Source organism: Babylonia areolata, chromosome 18 (assembly GCF_041734735.1).
Source record: "Babylonia areolata isolate BAREFJ2019XMU chromosome 18, ASM4173473v1, whole genome shotgun sequence".
Classification (NCBI taxonomy): domain Eukaryota; kingdom Metazoa; phylum Mollusca; class Gastropoda; order Neogastropoda; family Buccinidae; genus Babylonia; species Babylonia areolata.
The window spans coordinates 5,170,765-5,194,350 of record NC_134893.1 but is presented as its reverse complement, the minus strand read 5'-3'; the positions used below and the strand labels follow the sequence as shown (position 1 = coordinate 5,194,350).

Here is a 23,586-nt window from a genome sequence, read left to right as displayed (position 1 = left end):
GCCTGCATGACGAGATAACTCGTCATGGCAAGCATGTATGCTTCGCTGCCACAATGACGAGATAACTCGTAATCGAAATATTCTGACTTTTCCCTGCTTTGCATTCAGTTCGTTGACAAAAATGCTGGTAGCTTTAGCTTGGGGAATCTTTCTGGATTCTATTCATAGCTAGAAACACCATCTGCGTCATAAGGCAGTCCTTTATTTGAACGTTTTGGTTGGGTTACTGGCCGCAGTCTTTGCCTGGCTCCTCTCCTTGCTCGCTCAACAAAATGTCGGACTGACTCCGTGTTCAAGGCATGCGATTGTGACGAATTAAATCAACCAAAATTACTTTCTTTAGCTGATGCTCAGAAAGAATTGGAGCATAAATTTGAAGGAGAAGACAGTGGTGAACATTTATAGGACGATTTGATAGAAAATAAAGGGAGCAATCAAGAGAGTGGCCAAGATACAACTATCAGTGAGTGATGCAGGCTGTTCAACTCGAGCAGACGACAGGTCACCGAATTTTTAGCAGGGCACCGTATGAGCTATTTTCTTGGCACTCAGCCAACGCGGTCTGATGAAGTGACGGTGTGAGAGGGGTGAAGAGGAGGGGGGTGGAGACTGAGGGGGCGTGGCCTCACATCCATATTATCACTTGCAGAAGTCACAATGCATCTATTTCTTTTTCAGTTTTTTTTTTTTTTATATTGTGGTTGTTCTAGTATGATTTTGTGTGTGCAGATATCCATTTGTCCAGAAAATGATATTTTTGTGCAAATTACCAGACTAATGTTTGTAATGAACAAGTTGAAAATGTGACAAAAAACAAAACACTGATTTCAAAACAACAGCATGTCACTTAAAATGCATAAAATGGGAAAACATCATGTGTTTTGTATTCTTTATTCATTTCCCTTTCAGAAAATATATACTTTTATGGGTCTTTCTCCAATAACAAAGAGCACAGAATTTTTTGAAAATTTATACCCGTTTTTTGTGAAAAAACCCTGGCAAATAGATTTCACTTAAATCTTATTTTCCTGGCAGCGAAAGGGTTAATACATGTATAATGTACGAGTATAACACAGCGTCAAACTGAGAGACACAACATCGCTCACATCTGTACGGAACGGAAGCGAGTAACACACACATGCACACACACACACACACACACACACACACACACACTAACACACACACACACACACACTAACACACACACACACACACACACTAACACACACACACACACACACACACACACACTAACACACACACACACACACTAACACACACACACACACACACACACACTTGAAACAAGTGAGGAGTGGTCAGGAATTACAGTGTCATTCATTCTCCCCCAAAATAAGCTGAGTGACTAAACGCAGGTAAACTTTGAAAGGTGTAACATCTGAGTGGTCATCACGCATCAGACTTTCATCTGGCAGGGCTGGGCTTTAACCTTGTAGCAGATGTGTGAAGGTGAACATTTTTCTGGTCTGCCAAGGGTACAGAACCACCCATTCCACAGCCAGGAAGCACTGCCCCTGAAAACACAGTCTGGCTGCCTGAATGGTGAGGTAAGGTAAAAGAGGATTAAATGCATCAAAGCCCACATGGAAATGAGCACGCAAGGGAAATGCAGCCCATTTACTTAGAGATGAATCAGTTTCAATTTCAAGGTGTCAAAGCATGCAGACTGGTCCATGTATGCTATGCCACATCCACTCTGAAACCAGAACAAGAAACATGATCCATGTATGCTATGCCACATCCGCTCTGAAACCAGAACAAGAAACACGGTCCATGTATGCTATGCCACATCCGCTCTGAAACCAGAACAAGAAACATGATCCATGTATGCTATGCCACATCCGCTCTGAAACCAGAACAAGAAACATGATCCATGTATGCTATGCCACATCCGCTCTGAAACCAGAACAAGAAACATGGTCCATGTATGCTATGCCACATCCGCTCTGAAACCAGAACAAGAAACATGGTCCATGTATGCTATGCCACATCCGCTCTGAAACCAGAACAAGAAACATGGTCCATGTATGCTATGCCACATCCGCTCTGAAACCAGAACAAGAAACATGATCCATGTAGGCTATGCCACATCCACTCTGAAACCAGAACAAGAAACATGATCCATGTAGGCTATGCCACATCCGCTCTGAAACCAGAACAAGAAACATGATCCATGTAGGCTATGCCACATCCACTCTGAAACCAGAACAAGAAACATGATCCATGTAGGCTATGCCACATCCGCTCTGAAACCAGAACAAGAAACATGATCCATGTATGCTATGCCACATCCGCTCTGAAACCAGAACAAGAAACATGGTCCATGTATGCTATGCCACATCCGCTCTGAAACCAGAACAAGAAACATGATCCATGTAGGCTATGCCACATCCGCTCTGAAACCAGAACAAGAAACATGATCCATGTATGCTATGCCACATCCGCTCTGAAACCAGAACAAGAAACATGGTCCATGTATGCTATGCCACATCCGCTCTGAAACCAGAACAAGAAACATGATCCATGTAGGCTATGCCACATCCGCTCTGAAACCAGAACAAGAAACATGATCCATGTATGCTATGCCACATCCGCTCTGAAACCAGAACAAGAAACATGATCCATGTAGGCTATGCCGCATCCGCTCTGAAACCAGAACAAGAAACATGGTCCATGTACGCTATGCCACATCCGCTCTGAAACCAGAACAAGGAACATAGTTAGACGAAACCAAACTGAATGGCTGAAAGTCAGTTTCACTTTCTCAAGGAGGCGTCACTGCGTTCGGACAAATCCATACACGCTACACCACATCTGTTGAGCAGATGCCTGACCAGCAGCATAACCCAACGCGCTTAGTCAGGCCTTGAGTGCATGCTTACATATTTGTGTACCTATGAAAGTGGATTTCATTTTACGTAATTTTGCCAGAGGACAACACTCTCGTTGCCATGGGTTCTTTTTCAGTGCGCCAAGTGCGTGCTGCACACGGGACCTTGGTTTATCGTCTCATCCAAAAGACTAGACGCTCAGTTTGATTTTCCAGTCAAACTTAGGAGAAAGGGCGAGAGCGGGATTCGAACCCACACCCTCACGGACTCTCTGTATTGGCAGCTGAGCGTCTTAACCATTCTGCCACCTTCCTCCTGAAAGTCAAAGAAGGTGACGACCATGAAAGAGAAACCGGACCTGCAGAGCACTTGTTGGAGGGCGTGGTGAGGCCGTCAGTGGCGCAGTACCAGCCCCCTGGACAGGGCAGACAGTCTGCCACGTCCCGCCCCATGGTCAGGTTGTAGTACGTCTGTGCCGGACAGGGGAACTGGGTGGGGGAGGAGGTGCCTTGGGGACAGTAGTGACCCTCGGGGCAAGGTGTGCTCAGGTAGGTCTCTGCACCTGGAACAAACACCATTGTCAAGTTGTACATGAGCACATTTTTTTCTAATAATTTAATATACTTTTCTTCATCTTGACTAAACAACAACAACAACAAAAATGCAATCAATGTTATGTACTGACAGCTCCTTTCTGAACAGTAAGTCTCATATATTCCTTAAGACCCTAACAAACTTGGTAATGAAGTCATATGCTGTTCAATTCAATGGTGTCAACACAGACAACAACAAAATATTAAACAGTAGAAAATATATACCTGAATGCTTGAAGCTGACTCACATTTTGATTGAAGGCCCCAAGCTTGAATTATAAAAAAACACAAAAACAACAACAACAAGGAATGTGACCAGAGATGCCCACAACTTACACAATAGACAAGAAATACTCATGAACAAATAACACCAGGTACACCAGATCTCTCCAACAATTTCAAAAAGACTATCCATTTCAATATAGTTTTACTGACTCCCTTTCTCTTAGCAGTATAAGAAAGAACAAGAACAAAAACTTTAATCTCCAGGCCTCTGGCCCCTAGAAAGAGGTCAAAAGTACACAATATGGTGATCATGCAGCAACAACAAAATGTAAAATACGTACTAACTTAAACCTGTAGAACAAAAGTGCTTCCTGTGCATAGTAAATTAATTCAAACTTTCATTATTCTTGTCACAGAATTCCTGTCATAGCTTCAGGGCATTAAATATATAAATGCAGAGTTTACGAATACTGTAAACAGTTTAGAAAAAAACGCAGCTGGTGGCCCCAGACAGCAGAGATCAGTGACATGAGTGGAGTGATGGCCTAGAGGTAACGCGTCCGCTTTGGAAGTGAGAGAATCTGAGTGCACTGGTTCGAATCACGGTTCAGCCGCCGATATTTTCTTCCCCTCCACTAGACCTTGAGTGGTGGTCTGGACGCTAGTCATTCGGATGAGACGATAAACCGAGGTCCTGTGTGCAGCATGCATTTAGCGCACGTAAAAGAACCCACGGCAACAAAAGGGTTGTTCCTGGCAAAATTCTGTAGAAAAATCCACTTCGATAGGAAAAACAAATAAAACTACACGCAGGAAAAAATACAAAAAAATGGGTGGCGCTGTAGTGTAGCGACGCACTCTCCCTCGGGAGAGCAGCCCGAATTTCACACAGAGAAATCTGATGTGATAAAAAGAAATACAAATACAAATACCTTGCAGACAGTAGTAGCCGGCAGGACAGGGCAGGCAGGAGTCCAGACCCGACACGTTGCTGAAGCTACCCGCGCCACAGGGGATGGGGTGGGACGTACCCTGCGGGCAGTAGTAGCCCACTGGACACACCCCTCCTACACCCGTTTCTCCACCTGAGGAAAATGAGTATGGTAAAACATGTATGAAATTCGCTGCATGTAAGTGTACGAGCAAAATGTATGTGGCAAAGCAAAGTTGTCTGTGCAGATCTACACTCTGTGTGTGTGTGTGTGTGTGTGTGTGTGTGTGTGTGTGGAAGGGTGGGTGAAAGTCAGGATGTCTGTGTGTGTTTTTGTGTGTTCATTCTTTAGTTTAATGTCTTTTCACTTAAGTTACATGAGATGAGGAGAGGTAAAAAAAAAAAAAAAAGTGTGTGTGTGTATGTATGTGTTGGTATGTGAATGTGTGTGTGTGTGTGTGTGTGTGTGTGTGTGTGTGTGTGCATGCACACGGATGTGTGTGTGAATGTTTGTGAATACATGTCTGAGCGTGTGTGTGTGTGTGTGTGTGTGTGTACACGTCCCTCACTCAGCCAGCAGTCAGCCCCGTACCTGGCATTTCACAGGATCCATTGACCAGCGATGAGTTGCCCCCACTGGGTCTGGCCCTGTCCAGCCCGTACTCGCAGTAGTAGCCGCTGTCGCAGGGAGCAGTGGGGGCGGTCAGAGCCAGCTGACCGCAGTACTGACCCCCAGTGCAGGGCAGACACTGCGTGTCCAGGGACAACCCTGTCTGGTTGCTGAAGGTGCCCACAGGGCACGGCTGCCAGTCAGTGCCCGTCCCTGCCGGGCAGTAGTATCCCTCAGGGCACTCCGCAATCAGGTCACCACTTAGGCAGTACCTGAGCAGCAAATGCAACACCATCATGGACTTGCTGAATTAGATGAATGATGCAAAATTACATGATTTTCTGTGACATGAGATCAGTGGATTTTCTGTGACATGAGATCAGTGGATTTTCTGTGACATGAGATCAGTGGATTTTCTGTGACATGAGATCAGTGGATTTTCTGTGACATGAGATCAGGGGACTTTCTGTGACATGAGATCAGGGGACTTTCTGTGACATGAGATCAGTGGACTTTCTGTGACACGAGATCAGTGGACTTTCTGTGATATGAGATCAGGGGACTTTCTGTGATATAAGATCAGGGGTCTTTCTGAGACATGAGATCAGGGGTCTTTCTGTGACATGAGATCAGTGGACTTTCTGTGACATGAGACCAGGGGACTTTCTGTGACATGAGATCAGTGGACTTTCTGTGATATGAAATCAGGGGTCTTTCTGTGACATGAGATCAGGGGACTTTCTATGATATGAGATCAGGGGACGTTCTGTGATATGAGATCAGGGGACTTTCTGTGACATGAGATCAGGGGACTTTCTGTTACACGAGATCAGGGGTATTTCTGAGACATGAGATCAGGGGTCTTTCTGTGACATGAGATCAGTGGACTTTCTGTGACATCAGATCAGGGGACTTTCTGTGACACGAGATCAGTGGACTTTCTGTGATATGAGATCAGGGGTCTTTCTGTGACATGAGATCAGGGGACTTTCTGTGACACGAGATCAGTGGACTTTCTGTGATATGAGATCAGGGGACTTTCTGTGACACGAGATCAGGGGACTTTCTGTGACATGAGATCAGGGGACTTTCTGTGACATGCATGAGATCAGGGGACTTTCTGTGACACGAGATCAGGGGACTTTCTGTGACATGAGATCAGGGGACTTTCTGTGATATGAGATCAGTGGATTTTCTGTGACATGAGATCAGTGGATTTTCTGCGATATGAGATCAGTGGATTTTCTGTGACATGAGATCAGGGGACTTTCTGTGACACGAGATCAGTGGACTTTCTGTGACACGAGATCAGTGGACTTTCTGTGACATGAGATCAGGGGACTTTCTGTGACATGAGATCAGGGATTTTCTGTGACATGAGATCATGGGACTTTCTGAACTGGATGACAGATGAGAGATGGATGGCATTTCAAGATACGAAGACTTGTTCATAATTTGTGCTGTGCACTTTAAAGGTAACACTGTTCACTGCATTCTGAATGAACCTGTACTTTAAGGACTTAACCCTGCTCAGAGAAAGCCAAGTCAACAAACAAAACTGAAGGAAAATCTTGCATCCAACATAAAAAGCCTTAAATCTGCCGCCAAGAGATAGCTCTTGAGCTGCCAGAAAGGACCATACAATGGCTAGAGTGCTGGCTCTGTCAAGGAATAATAGTCTCATGGAGACAGGTAGCTTTGCATCATATACCTTGGGATTATACCTTGCTATATTTTTGAGGGACATTCTAGTTACTAGTTTTCTCATGTCCGAATCAGTGTGTTGTGTTTATGCAAAGATCCGGCATCTACGTTTTTTTCTTTCTTTAAAAACAAAACAAAATTCTAATACAGCAGATGTAGCGTAGTGTACACGGATCAGTCTGCAGACTTTGACACCTCACTGAAACTGAAACTGACCTAGTCACTGAGCACCGAGTGCAACACTCAACTTTCCTAACAGAAGCCCAGTGGGAAAAAAAGTCAGAGGTAATCCCACCCAGATTAACAAGAGAGGCAAGGTCTTCAAGACTCACTTGTGATGCACTTAAAAAAAAAAAATCTAATCGTTAAAATGTGTTCTGTATTTGTTATTATAAAGCTTCGCGTTAAAAAAAAAAGAAAAAAAAAGTCCTAACCAGATTCGAATGAATTCCCCTAGCATTAATTACAGAGTAATTTCCCTTTTTTACTATCTGCACCAAAACGTTTGCAAAATAAATAAAACTTCCATGCTTAGCAAAAGAAGTTCCTGTTTGAACAAAAAATGATAATAATAACTGCTGTTGTTTTTGGATCAGAATATCAGATCAAAGTGCCAAGTTTAGAGAATACAAAAAATATAAATATAACAGTAAATGCAGTTTGCATATAATTAGGCTTCATTTTTTATTTTTTTGTGCCCATCCCAGAGGTGCAATATTGTTTTAAACAAGATGACTGGAAAGAACTGACTTTTTCCTATTTTTATGCCTACTTTGGTGTCAACTGACAAAGTATTTGCAGAGAAAATGTCAGTGTTAAAGTTTACCACAGACACACACAGACAACTGAACACTGGGTTAAAACACAGACTCACTTTGTTTACACAAGTGAGTCAAAAATGGTGACTGCCGGACCTCATTTGACAAAAGTCTAAGACTTAAACGTTCTACCTTCATCTTTAGGTTCCTTTGATTTACACCAGCTATTGTAACTTTTAGCTTCGTTAGCCCACCCAGCCAAGCAGCCAGCGTCACAGGCCCCCACACTGACCATCCCTGAGGACAGGTGTAGCACTGATCGGCCATGGTGTGGTTCATGAAGGTTCCCTTGCTGCAGGGCACAGGCTGGGAGGAGTTGAGGGGGCAGTAGTGGGACACGGGGCACTCCAGACCAGCTGGGCGGGAGGAGTTCTGGCCTCCGGGGCAGTAGTAGCCAGGCTCGCAGGGTCCCGACGTCGTGTTCAAACCTTCCAGGTCGCAGTACTGGCCAGCAGTACACTCCGTGCAGAACTCAGTGGCGTTCAGGCCGAGGTAAGGGTTGAAGGTGCCCTGTGAGTGAAGACCAACGTTCATTGCTATTCACTGCCAGGAAAATGAAGTCACCCAGCTGGCTATCCCATTCTGAATTCACTCACCAAACGCACGCTTTTCTTTGTATCACATTGAACAGTTTCTACTGTCATGTTTCTTTTAATTATACATATTTTAGCTTGTTATTAAACATTATAGACTGGGAATGCTGAAGAAGAAGAAACATTATAGATTTTCAGCATCTTATGGCATCTAAATAATCCGTGAGAAACAAAATAAATAACAAACTCACAAAACAAAACAGGATGAATATTATGGCAGATAACATTTATACTGTGATAAAGGCCTGTCACAATATCAGTTAAACTATCCAAAGTCTGTATAATCTTCTCGTCATAAAATGGCCCTGACAATCAATTTTATGTTACTGTTTTCTTAGGGGGCATCCTGTGAAACAGTCATGAAACTACAATTAAAGGAAGCAAGAGCGTAGTTTATCCAAAGAACAAGACAACAGGACAAACTTGCTCTGTGCCTGCAACATCAGTTTTTCTTTTTTTTTAAAATCCATCATTTTGGGAACCCCACCGTATAAAATACCAGTACACAACACCACCATCACCATGGGGCACAAGCACTGACCTCTGGGCATCTCTCGGGCACCCCTGTGCCCTGAGGACAGAAGTGCCCAGTGGGGCACAGTTCACTGGTGGCCGAGCTGGATCCCTCCACACAGAAATAGCCAGCATCACACGGACCTGCAAGACACAACACCATGACACAATCACATGCTTTACCTGGGCCGGATTGGGGTGGGGTGGGGGAGGGAGATGGTGAGGGTGAGGGTTAAACCAGCAAGAGATGTAATGGTTGGTAACTTGTCTCAGTTTATCATGAATCCACAGATGTTGCAATCTGTATAAAAAAAATATATTTGAGCATTTCCAAAGATCTATCTGTCAATCAGTCAACGAACCACCTAAACAGCCGCACATGGCGGTAAACTTCTGGTAACAACAATGTGAACTTATTTCTTGTGCATTACAACAGACCAAAAGGAGTGTTGACAAATCCAATCCAAAATCAAGATCCTGAACCCAAACTTCAGTTTGCACCCTAACCCAAACCCTTAACTTTAAACCTAAGCCCACACCAAAACCCTTGCTTCTGTTTCAGCGTCAGATAGTTAACTCTGTCATCTATTCTGCTAAAATGAAAGATGTCAATCTTCAGCAGTTGTAGTTGTGAAGAACACACCTGTATGGCATCACTGGAGGCCAGACCTACCTTCATCAGCCAGCAGGCCAGGTGTCTGGCAGTAGTATCCAGGTGTGCAGGGTGTGCAGTCTGTCACGTTGCGCAGACCTGTGGTCGCCCCGAAAGAGCCAGGTGGGCAGGCAGTGGGATCTGATGTGCCCTCCTCACAGTAATAGCCTGACAACAACAACAACAACAACAACAACAGTCACATTCCTTAGTGCCCTCCTCACAGTAATAGCCTGACAACAACAACAACAACAACAACAGTCACCTTCCTTAGTGCCTTCCTTACAGTAATAGCCTGACAACAACAACAACAACAACAACAACAACAAGTCACCTTCCTTAGTGCCCTCCTCACAGTAATAGCCTGACAACAACAACAACAACAGTCACATTCCTTAGTGCCCTCCTCACAGTAATAGCCTGACAACAACAACAACAACAGTCACCTTCCTTAGTGCCTTCCTTACACATACATGCCGACCTTAAAACCTTTCCACCAGCGACGGTTTGCATGTGCGAACTTAGCAGCACTAAGTTTGCTTATCGTTAAGAATGTTCCCAGCTCCACGGTAAATTCCATATAGTACTTAGGAATGGTAAATTCCATATAGTACTTAGGAATGGTAAATTCCAAATACTTAGAAAATTTCTTTAAGCAAACTTAGTGCTGAAAAAGATAGCCTCATGCAACCCAACACAGGAACAGATGGTATAAAAATCAGGAACAAACTGAAATTTTCAAAGAATTTTAAGGAACACACTATATTCCTTACAAATGCAATGCTGTGCAGGCATGCACATGTCTGCAAGTTCACCCGTACATAAAACCACAAAAACAGTAAGAAAACTTCCCACTTTTAGACTGATAATAAAGAACTTTATATCAGGGACCTGTAGGTATCCCCATTTGTTTGAATATCCGAATTCCCCGCCCCCCTCGCCCCCTGTAACACGTATTCCATGGTTGTACCATTCAGAATGGTCACCCATTTTAACATGTTTTTTTTTTTCAACATACAGCTATTCCAAGTTGGTAGGCATGTTTACCTTATATTCTGAAGGGGTAGCTAAGAACATGTGCATGAGTATGTTGACATTTACATGTGTATGTTATCGATATAATAATTATACATCATGACTGTGATTCCTTCATGTGTTTCACTTCTTAAACTTTTCTATGTATTTATTTGTGTTTGAAGCACATGTGCGTTTGTCCTGTTCTGGTGATATTAAAGTATTGTGTGCTCAATAAAAGAAATGAAATCCTTCCCATTCTTTAACGTCCTTTCAAACAGATGAAACCATGGAGTGAAAGTGGAAAGGTATTGTTAAAGGAAACATGTCGATTTGGAAAAAAACTGAAGTTTGTTAAAAACATATACATACACACACACACACACACACACATAAAGAGACAGACAGACTCACACACGGACACACAGACACACACACAAACAGATAGAAATAAACACGCACATACAAACACCTCCACCACAACCACCTAACACTATTCTCACCCTGAGGACAGATGTCAGCATCTCCAGTCTGATTGGGCGTGGCGTAGACAGCGAAGCGCTTGCAGTAGTACCCGGAGTGGCAGAGTCCGGTGGGGGAGACCAGACCCACCTGGTTGCAGTAGTAACCCCCGGAGCAAGGGGTGCAGTGGTCACTCTGGTTCAAACCTGTCAGGTTGTTGAAGGTTCCCACTGGACACGGGTACTGGTCAGCACGCTGTGTGCCTGGGGGAACAATGTGATGAAGGTGTGAAAAACATGAATGGATCATTTATCTACAAAGGAAATTTTCTATCTAAAATTACGTTTAACTAACATACTTTCCGTGACCCACTAGTGCAGACTCCGGCAGGGGTCTGACATTCCTGTCCTGTGCAAACTACTATCCGCCTATGCGGAGAAAATGAAAGTAGCTACGGCCGATAACCTCCCGGAAGTAGGTAACCTCCCCTTTGCCCCCCTGACTAGCGCCCTCTTTTTCCGGCAGCCATCATGACTCCTGTTCCTGTGCTCTTCATACGGCGAAAAAAGTCTCCACCCTTTACCCACCAGGTGCCACCAAGATTCGAACCCCGGACCCTCAGATTAAAAGTCCAATGCTTTAACCATTCGGCTATTGCACTTTAACCATTCGGCTATAGTGGTAACGCATTTAACATAGGAAGCCAGAGAATGAGAGCAGATGGGACAGAATCCCACACTCGCCAGAACTTTCTCTTTTCTCCCCCTCTACAAGACCTTGGTGGTGGTCTAACACCAGTCATTCAGATGAGACAATAAACCATGGTCCCATATGTGTCGTGCACTAAGTGCACATAAAAGAACCTCTAGCAAGATTCTGCAGAAAATTGTTTAAAGTCAAAAAACAAGAAAAGGGTGGTGGGGGGCTGGGGGTGTGGGGTGGTGACACTACTGTAGCAATCTGTTCTACCTGGTGAGAGCAGCTAGATTTTCACACAGAGAAATCTGTTGTGACAAAAGAGTAATACAATACAACACAATACAAAACAAAATACAATACAATAAGCTACAAAACAAAATACAATACAAAGCGTAACAACACAAATGAGTACCACCTACCAGCAGGACAGTAGTGGCCCTGAGGACAGGTGATGGAGTCGTTCACCACCACCACCCCAAAGCTGTTGTCACAGAAGTAACCGGCAGGACACATGCTGCAGGAGGCCTGTCCCACCTGGTCCTGGTACCAGCCACTGGGGCACAGCACGGGGGCAGTGCTGCCCTCTGGACAGTAGTGACCCACCGTGCACTCGTAGGTGGTGGGTGCCACCTCTCCTGGTGGGCAGTAGTAACCGGCTGTGCAGTTTCCGGACGTGGTCGTCAGGTTGTAACTGCCACAGTACTCGCCTCCAGTGCAGTTGAGGCAGTCTGACGGCTGCATGAGAGAACCAGAGAAAATGACAATGTTAAAGTTTACCAAGGACACACACACACACACACACACACACACACACACACACACACACAGACAACTGAGCGCCAGTGTCATGACACCAAGTTGGTTGTCATAATGTGCTTATTGTAAAGGTCAGATTTCCTGTATGGTGTGGCTGTGTTACTGTATTAATTTGAACTTGATATTTGGAGGAAGGCTCATGATGCATGTGTCTTTAGGCGCTGAGGTGATTATGTGTTCACGAGCTGTTGTTGTGAATACTGATACTGTTGTGAAGTGCACCAAAATTCTTGTCACTTCCCTCTCTGCGCACAGCTGAACTGGTCACAGGAGTGACCTGGGAAAAAGGTAGACCTTGGGGTCTGAGAGTCATAGAACAGACAGTTACCATTCTGAGAGAGAATGTGAGACATAGCCTTGTTGAACTGTGGAGGTTCATGGAAGCTGATTTTGAAGTACTGGTGAGTCAGTAATTTCGAGTTTGGTAATGAGAAATTCGGTGACATCGTTTAATCTAAATTTTGTGAATTTCGATGTTTTATTTTCATTTACGTTTCTGAACACTGGTTCAGTAAAACGAGAATGGCGACGCAAGTTATGTGAGTACTATTTTTACTAGTTGTTTGATTTAACTACAGTTAGGTTCTGAGGATGTTTTAGGATCCTCAGTGCCTGGCCTGTTTTCAGACGAAGGTGTTTGGCTGCAATATTGCCCACCGAAAGATGTTTGGGAAGCACCAACTGACAACACGGTTGTGAAAAGAAACAAATGAAAATTGTCATGATTTAAAACTATAACGGGAAGCGAAGAGAGAACAGAAAGTATTGATCGTGTTTTTAGGATTGGACTTTTCATATGACTTATCCCTGAAAGGAAAATGTGAACATTACTGTTATTTTCTTTGATGGTTAATAATCAGAAAGGAGTGTCTTTACACTGTTATGCCGTTTATCCCTGGGTAAGAGTGGAGTCAGAATGTGAATGTTGTGTGCTAGTCTATCTGTCGTGTGAGCTTCAGTTGAGTGAATGCGTGACAACCAGGTTATGACAGAGACTCACATTGATTACACAAGTGAATATATATATATATATATATATATATAAAAGATAAGATTATCAAACGATAACATAGTTCAGTCACTTGTGTGTCAAATAAATCAGTTCTGGTGTATCTAAACAAACGCTGTTAAATGATTTACTGACAACACTGCAGAATGGACGGGAAAACCACTTGCAAAGACCTAGGTTTTGACACACAAATGACAGACCTAGAAGAGTCTGGTGAAAAGTTCTGACCCCAAGGACTATTCACAGAGCTGAGGGAGTGAGGAAGAGAAAAAGAACATTGTCCTGATTATACTGACAATGCCACGCTAATAACAGTGACTAACAGTTAATATGATAAATGATATGCTTGAAATTTTTCTGTTATTTTCTTTCTGTTCTGACCATGTGACGGAAACAAAGGCAGTGAAAAAGAATGAAGTCAACATGCATGTCCGATGCATTATAATCAAGTCTCTCTTTTTTAATATAGATTTATTGGTAGATTTAATTCAGTCTTGCATGAGCGGTAGAAATGACTCAAAATGACACAGATATTTCCCAACTCCTAATCAACAGATCACCATAAATTTGTTTTAAGTATTGCGCCTTAATTTTAGCCCAATCGCCCAATCGAACCACATAATTTTGCGACCTGGCTGAAGACATTGGACAAAAAACAAGAACACCAAGGAATTGATAGACAGATAGAAATATGAAAAAAACTTAGCCGTATGAAGAGCACAGGAACAGGAGTCGAGATGGCTGCCGGAAAAAGAGGGCGCTAGTCAGGGGGTCACAGGGGAGGTTACCTACTTCCGGTAGGTTATTGGCCGTAGCTACTTTCGTTTTCTCCGCATCGGCGGATAGAAGTTTGCATGGGACAGGAATGTCAGACCCCTGTCGGAGTCTGCTCTAGTGGGTCAAGGTTAAGTATGTGTAATTAAAATTTGTTTTAAGTGAGACTGAGTAAGAACAAACTGTGAACACACCTGTGTGTTTTGTGTTGACGGGCTGTAGGTGCCGGGACTGCAGGGGACGGGGGATGCCGACCCTTCAGGGCAGTAGAACCCTGCAGGACACACGTCTCCGGTGCTGCCATCAGTTGGGGTGGAAGTCGAGGCCCTGAGGATGCAGTAGTAGCCAGCAGAACAGTTGCCCGTGGGCACAGCGAGCTCCTCAGTCTGGCAGAACTGGCCTCCGGGACAGGGCAGGGGGGAACTGGAACCTGGATAAAGATCAGTTCATCAGTCAGTCAGTGTGTCCTTCAGTCCATCCATCAGCAAATCAATCACTCAACTTCTTTCTTCCTATGGTTTGGAATGTGACTTATAATCAGTCAGTCAAGCAATAAATCAATTTCTCAATCCGTAAATCCACGATGAATTTGTGAATTCATCATCTAATCCATTATCCCTCAAAATTTCAATGTATTCGTCCTTATCATTCGGAAGATTTGGATGTGGATTTGGCCAGGTGCTTGACATATCCTTTCACAAACTCCTCAAAATTAGTGCATGCTTACATTCTTACACACTATAACAACCAGATATGTTTTCTTTCGTGGGAAAGACTCTTTTAGTCAGTTTGAAAATAACAAATGTGACATGTGTTTCAAAACTAAAACAGCAATAGTTCACACCAGACCAACAGCATGTAAGTTTTATATAATTTATACCACACTTGAAAGGCAGTATGACAGATTTTATAACATCCATACTTCCATCATACTGTGTGAAATCACACACACACACACACACACACACACACACACACACACACACTACATACACACACATACACACACACATACATACACACACACATACACACACACACACACATACACACATATACACACACACGTACACAAACATACACACACACACATACATACACACACACATACACACACACACACACATACACACACACATACACAAACACACACACACATGCATACACATGCGTCACACATGCACACACACACACATGCATACACATACGACACACATTTACACACACACACACACATACACACACACACATACACACACACACACACACACACACACATGCACACACAAACACACATGCATACACATACGACAAACATGCACACACACACATGCATACACATACGACACACACACACACACACACACACACACCACAGAATCACACTGACCTTCAGGACAGTAGTCTCCAGGCTGACACTTCCCGCCGTGCAGTGTGTCGTTGGCGGCCACAGCTCCCCCGGAGCAATACCATCCGGCACTGCAGTTGCCTGTGGGGGCCGAGTTGGCCTGCCCTGCACAGTACGCCCCTGCCGGGCAGTCCAGGCAGTCCTGGTCACTGGTGCCGCCCTCCATGGGGTTGTAGCTGCCCTCGGGACAGCGCCACTGTGTGCTCAACTCAGTGCCGTTGGGGCAGTAGTGGCCTGAAAGCGTTGCTCACAGGGGTCAGTCTTTTTCACACAATATGCGTTTTTATCGGACAGGATTTCATGGGCTCCTTTTTTTGACTCACTTGTGTAAACAAAGTGAGTCTATGTTTTAACCCGGTGTTCGGTTGTCTGTGTGTGTGTGTGTGTGTGTCTGTGTGTCCGTGGTAAACTTTAACATTGACATTTTCTCTGCGAATACTTTGTCAGTTGACACCAAATTAGGCATAAAAATAGGAAAAAGTCAGTTATTTCCAGTCATCTTGTTTAAAACAATATTGCACCTCTGGGTTGGGCACAAAAAAATAAAAAATGAAGCCTAATTATATGCAAACTGCATTTACCGTTACATTTATATTTTTTGTATTCTCTAAACTTGGCACTTTGATCTGATATTCTGACCCAACAACTAGAGCAGTCATTATTATCATTTTTTGTTCAACCAGGAACGTCTTTTGCTAAGCATGGAAGTTTTACTTATTTTGCAAACGTTTTGGTGCAGACAGTAAAAAAGGGAAATTACTCTGTATATTAATGAGTCTTGAAGGCCTTGCCTCCCTTGTTCTAATTACTGTCCTTAATGCCCTCTTGCATGTAGGGCAGCATTTGTGAACTTGTGCACACAAATAAATAGGTAAAATGCTGGAACTTGTTTTTTTCTCCGCTGAACCATGACAGAGTAAAGCTCTGGCCATTCATATATACACAAGGCTGTGATGAAATATTGACTAGGAAAATCAAGTCATAAATCACGACTCTTAAAGTTGTCAGTGATCTATAACAACAGCCATCTTTATAGCGTAAAGGAAACATATCTAATGATGGAATGTTTTTTATTTCATATTTGAAAAGAAGCACAGACAAAGAAAACATACATCATCAAAGTCATGATGTACTCAGTAACAGAAAAAAAAAAAAAAACCCTCTCAAAAGGCCACTCACCCACAGGACACGAAGCATTGGTGAAGTCAGATGCCCCAGCCAAGCAGTAGTAGCCCTCAGGACAGGTCAGACACACCGCCAGTCCTTCCTGATCGGCATAGCTACCCGCAGGGCAAGGGGTGGGCAGGTCGGAGCCTGCAGGACAGTGGTGACCCAGGGGACACACACCCCCTACCCCCGTGTGGAAGGCCTGAGCGGGGCAGGAGCAGTTGATGCCGGCCGTGTCGTTGCTGGCTCCAGGCATCGGCCGGTCCACTCCAGAGGTGCAGTAGAACCCTGAACATGCACACATGGTTTGATTTCTATGAGGTTGTAGTACAAACTATTACCATAATTTTCATTCTATCAAGCACTTGTGTAAGAAAGGTGCACCGACCCCCCCAAATTTGTATAAAAATTCAAGAAAAAATTTACGATAAGGCATACTAGTGTATTAGGCATGGCCCAATTACTAAAAAGTCCTGGTGAAACTTGAAAGTAACTTTGAAACTAAATGAAAATGATGATGTCACAAAACTTTAATGAAGTAATGTTTTCAGTGATATTTTTGAAATTAAGAAAACAGAAAATATACTTTCTCGCTCATGAATCAGATTCATTTCCATTATTGCATGAGAAAGCTGAGAAATCTGAACTCATAAAATCTAATAAGAGAAGTTAAGCCTTCCGACATAAATGTCAGGATTCCAAAGACTTTTATCAAAATACAGGCCTTCTATTTTGTTCAAAAGATGCCTTGATTTGGACAATTCTCCTCATATCACAGACAAAGTGAATATGCACTTATTCATAAACAACACTGGCTCAAACCTTGAGCAACCTCTTACTCAGTACAAACCTGGAGAAAGATCACCTTTGGTGCCAGTACCAGCTTACAATACCACTGAATGCACAGATGGAACAAAAATGGACCAGCAAAATTGGCCTATCTTCCAAGCCCCTTGCAAGGAAAAGTGTCACTAGGCTCACAAACAACCTTACAAAAGATTATACAGCAGATTTTTTTTTAATCACTAAAAGCATGACCAACAAGAGAGGCAAGGCCTTCAAGACTTACTTGTGATAAATTAAGTCCCCTAGCATTAATTACAGAGTAATTTCCCTTTTTTACTATCTGCACCAAACCGTTTGCAAAATAAATAAAAATTCCATGCTTAGCAAAAGAAGTTCCTGTTTGAACAAAAAATGATAATAATGACTCCTCTTGTTGTTGTGTCAGAATAAGAGGTCAAAGTGCCAAGTTTAGAGAATACAAAAAATATAAATATAACAGTAAATGCAGTTTGCATATAATTAGGCTTCTTTTTATATTTTTTTTGTGCCCATCCCAGAGGTGCAATATTGTTTTAAACACGATGACTGGAAAGAACTGAATAAAAATGGACATAAAGGAAGAAACTGTCACCTTCAGCACAGTCAGCAGTGATGGCAGTCAGATGTTCTCCCATGCAGTACTTGCCAGCGTCACAGGGCAGACACTGGGACACATCGTACAGGCCGGGGGTGTTGCTGTAGGTACCACTGGGGCATGCCTGCCAGTCACTGCCTGTGCCTGAAAGAAAGACATTTTTTTTCTTTCACAGCTCTGTTTACTGTAACAGACTTGTTGTGACTCACAAGTGATGACACTTACAGGGGGCTGATTTCTGTCCTCTGCGAAATACTGGTCCATACAGGATGGATGAAAATGGAAGTACATATGACTACAACCATAATAATGTCCATTTGTGTAGAGCCCTTTCTCTCTTAAAGCTCAAGGTGCTTCACATGAAGAAAAAGTAACAAATTACATGAAAGAAAAAGTTACAAATTACATGAACCATCCCTGACCACTCTCTCTTTCTCTCTTCTCCCTCCCTCCACCCCCCTCCTCTCACTCCTCATACATGCAAAGTAAGTCGGCAGACTAGTTACCGACTTTCCTGTACTTATATGCCCTCTATTTTTGTATGAAACACCCTCTTTCAAGACAGACAATACAGAAAGTCTAGACAGTTGGCATGGAGGTAAGGGGAGCATTTGAAAGAGTCACAGTAAAATCAAACATTACAAACCACTCTTTACTCCTTAGTGGGACAGCTGCAATGATTAATATTGGACACAATTAGTGCTCCGAGAGAAACTTAACTCTCTTGACTATGACAAGGTAGCAAACATCACCGTTAATATATTGTCAAAACAGGTGTGACATTTAATAAAATATATTAACAGCATAAGTGTATATTAATAAAAATGAGAATAATATGTGGACTTTTTTATTAAAAAAAAATTTTTTTTTACTCTCTTCTTTTATGGCTGATACATACTTAAAAGTAAAACGGAATAACTCTTGTAATATTGATGACAAGACTGAGGATGGAGGTAACTAGTAACAAAACAAGAGAGGCAAGGCCTTCAAGACTCACTTGTGATAAATTAAGTCCCCTAGCATTAATTACAGAGTAATTTCCCTTTTTTACTACCTGCACCAAAACTTTTGCAAAATAAATAAAAATTCCATGCATAGCAAAAGAAGTTCCTGTTTGAACAAAAAACGATAATAATGACTCATCTTGTTGTTGTGTCAGAATATCAGATCAAAGTGCCAAGTTTATAGAATACAAAAAATATAAATATAACAGTAAATGCAGTTTGCATATAATTAGGCTTCTTTTTTTATTTTTTTGTGCCCATCCCAGAGGTGCAATATTGTTTTAAACAAGATGACTGGAAAGAACTGAATTTTTCCTATTTTTATGCCAAATTTGGTGTCAACTGACAAAGTATTTGCAGAGAAAATGTTAAAGTTTACCACGGACACACAGACACACACACAGACAACCGAACACCGGGTTAAAACATAGACTCACTTTGTTTACACAAGTGAGTCAAAAAGTACATAAGTATCAGAAGGTCCCGTCAGCAGTACCTTGTGGACAGTAGTAGCCAGCAGGACAGGACTGAGCATTGAGGGAAGCATTAGAGGGGTTGACAGGTAGACAGTGGAAGCCCTGTGGACACAGGTCACAGCTGGCCTGACCGGAGGTACTGGTGTAGTAGCCGTCTGGACATTCCTGTACAACACACAGGGTTGTTGGAGCAACTGTAGTGCTGCACAGGTACTGGTCTGATATCTTGATAAGAGAAATTTTCAAGGAGTACATTTTGTTCCTATTTTAGAATAATATCAGTTGTGTGTGTGCATGCAAACATGCATGTGTGTGTTGGTATACATAGATATCACACAAACAACATATTACTCTCTCTCTCCCTCTCTCTCTCTCGCATGCTCACACACACACACACTCACACACACCACACACAAAACAAACCACACACAAACACACACACACACATGTATACATCCCTGGGCAGTTTTTGCTGCAGGCTGTAAACAGCTATCAAACAGATACATGCATGTAAGTGAACTAAAGACAGAAAAAAATTTTAAAAAATGGAGCACACATGGTGGGAACCTTTCAATAGAAAGTCGTAAGCAATGAGGATGTTGTCTGACATGACTGGACAGTCAGCCGACACCCACCTTGTAGATCTCACTGCCGTTGGGACAGTGCAGGCCCTGTGGACACAGGTAGAGCACAGGGTTGGGTTCCGACAGACCGAGGGGGCAGTAGTAGCCTCCCCAGCACAGCTCTGTGGCCTCTGTCTGGCCTGAAGTCCACACACAACACAGACGTCAACGATTCATTGCAATCTGGGATTTTCTGTCCCTACTACCTGTGCTTATATAATCTGTTATAATTATATGCTTCATTATGTCTATGTAAGGAACTGTGAATAAAAACGACCCAGTGTCCACTGATGACTTCAGTTTATCAACACATTCATGTGGACATGCATACAATCTGTAAGAAAATACACATATTCATTTACACACACACACACACACACACACACACACACACACACACACACACACAGAGCATGCCCAGTCACAAGAATACATGAGCACGCACACGCACACACACATACACACACTCAAAGACACACACACACTCACACACTCAAACACACACACACACACACACACACACACACACACACACACACACACACACACACACACACATACCACACAAAGAAAACCAAGCACAAGCACACACAAAAATCAACAATATCGTCAGTTTATGATATGATCATTACCACAACAAACATACCAGTACATTCAAAAAACCCACAACACTTATATAACATAAATACTTTTTTTAAAAACACCAACATATGCACCCATCAGTCCAACAACTCTGCATACACCTATCACTGCCCACACTGACCATAGGTGGGGCAGTAGTAGCCCTCTAACACTGACCATAGGTGGGGCAGTAGTAGCCCTCTAACACTGACCATAGGTGGGGCAGTAGTAGCCCTCTAACACTGACCATAGGTGGTGCAGTAGGAGCCTTCTAACACTGACCATAGGTCGGGCAGTAGTAGCCTTCTAACACTGACCATAGGTGGGGCAGTAGTAGCCCTCTAACACTGACCATAGGTGGGGCAGTAGTAGCCCTCTAACACTGACCATAGGTGGGGCAGTAGTAGCCCTCTAACACTGACCATAGGTGGGGCAGTAGTAGCCCCCTAACACTGACCATAGGTGGGGCAGTAGTAGCCCCTTAACACTGACCATAGGTGGGGCAGTAGTAGCCCCTTAACACTGACCATAGGTGGGGCAGTAGTAGCCCTCTAACATTGACCATAGGTTGGGCAGTAGTAGCCTTCTAACACTGACCATAGGTGGGGCAGTAGTAGCCCTCTAACACTGACCATAGGTGGGGCAGTAGTAGCCCCTTAACACTGACCATAGATGGGGCAGTAGTAGCCCCTTAACACTGACCATAGGTGGGGCAGTAGTAGCCTTCTAACACTGACCATAGGTTGGGCAGTAGTAGCCTTCTAACACTGACCATAGGTGGGGCAGTAGTAGCCCCCCAACACTGACCATAGGTGGCGCAGTAGTAGCCTTCTAACACTGACCATAGGTGGGGCAGTAGTAGCCCTCTAACACTGACCATAGGTGGCGCAGTAGTAGCCCTCTAACACTGACCATAGGTGGGGCAGTAGTAGCCTTCTAACACTGACCATAGGTTGGGCAGTAGTAGCCCTCTAACACTGACCATAGGTGGGGCAGTAGTAGCCTTCTAACACTGACCATAGGTTGGGCAGTAGTAGCCCCCCAACACTGACCATAGGTGGGGCAGTAGTAGCCCTCTAACACTGACCATAGGTGGGGCAGTAGTAGCCCTCTAACACTGACCATAGGTGGGGCAGTAGTAGCCCCCTAACACTGACCATAGGTGGGGCAGTAGTAGCCCTCTAACACTGACCATAGGTGGGGCAGTAGTAGCCCTCTAACACTGACCATAGGTGGGGCAGTAGTAGCCCCCTAACACTGACCATAGGTGGGGCAGTAGTAGCCCCCAGTACAGTTGGTGCACTGTGCCTCCTCCTGCAGTCCTGTGGCATTGGAGAAGGTGCCCGGTGGACAAGGCGTGGGTATGTCGCTACCCTCCAGGCAGTAACTGCCTGCTGGACACAGCTGATAGTTGGAGACATCTGCTGCACTTGGGCAATAGTAACCTGCAAGACAAGCAGCATTATTATTATTATTTTTTTATTACAAAAGAAACAGACTGCTGATTGCATTAAATTTGAAAAATATATCAAGGCCAAGTGTCTGCAAATTTTTTGCTTCAAATTTCTCAAAAGGTAACAGGTAGTTACCCTTTTAATATCAATACATGCATTTATATCCGCAAAAGTCATATACACATGAACATATGTGCATACATGCACAAACATACACACACAAAACACACACACGCACAAGCATGCATTTATGTTTATATGTTTACAAATGCACTTGCACATATGTGCACATATATACTCAAACATACAGACACACTCACACATATACACACACACAAAAACAAAGCAAACACAACATACACACACAACACACAGACACACACAGACACAGACACACACATCACACACACAAACACACACACACAAACACATTCACACACACACACACACACAGACACACATAAAAACACATACACACACAACACACACACCCACACACCACACTCACCAGGCTGGCACAGAGGTCCAGGGGACGTCATGTTGTAGTAGGGGCAGAACCGCCCCCCAGAGCACGGGGCACACTCACTGACGTTCTGCCGACCCACCGCCACACTGTACGTCCCCAGGGGGCACGACTGCGGCATGGCGCTGCCCTCAGGGCAGTAGAAGCCCATGGGACAGACGTCGGCAAGCAGGCCCTGCGAGGGGGTGGAGCTGTTGGCGCCCTCGGTGCAGTAGTACCCGGCGCTGCAGAGGCCTGTGGGAAGGTGGAGCCCCGACCTGTCGCAGTACTCCCCTCCTGGGCACTGCTGGCAGTCAGCCTGGGATGTGCGGTGTGTCTGGTTGTTGTAGGTCCCTGCACGGGATGTGGAACGTGGGCAAATATGTTTAATGCTGAATAAAAATGCCAATCTTCTTTTTGTCCTAGTTTTTATCAAGGAACAGGGGAGAGGCGGGAGGGCAAAAAGCGGGAGATTAATTTCAGTCATGTGTGGTGCCGCACTGCTTTAAGTTCCCTGTAGCCCCCACGCATCCTCCCCCACCCCCACACCCTCCCCTACACACACCTTACACACACCTTTGTTTTTCTTTTCTTTTTTTTGTTTTTTTGGTCTCATATCACTGTTAGTAAACAGATGTAAAAT

The 23,586-nt window shown here is 43.8% G+C and overlaps 1 protein-coding gene across 1 annotated transcript in view; it reads right to left on the bottom strand.

Moving 5' to 3' along the window:
- The window catches only part of LOC143292381 (uncharacterized), a 226,667-nt gene that overhangs the window by 128,829 nt on the left and 74,252 nt on the right, over positions 1-23,586 (bottom strand). Inside the window, 16 exon segments of the mRNA XM_076602599.1 lie at positions 3,214-3,417; positions 4,606-4,758; positions 5,197-5,486; positions 7,969-8,246; positions 8,871-8,986; positions 9,516-9,662; positions 11,012-11,233; positions 12,089-12,404; positions 14,463-14,698; positions 15,659-15,910; positions 16,856-17,131; positions 18,261-18,407; positions 19,764-19,908; positions 20,379-20,506; positions 22,250-22,432; positions 22,950-23,297. Of these exon segments, the coding sequence (XP_076458714.1) occupies positions 3,214-3,417; positions 4,606-4,758; positions 5,197-5,486; positions 7,969-8,246; positions 8,871-8,986; positions 9,516-9,662; positions 11,012-11,233; positions 12,089-12,404; positions 14,463-14,698; positions 15,659-15,910; positions 16,856-17,131; positions 18,261-18,407; positions 19,764-19,908; positions 20,379-20,506; positions 22,250-22,432; positions 22,950-23,297 (3,441 nt within the window).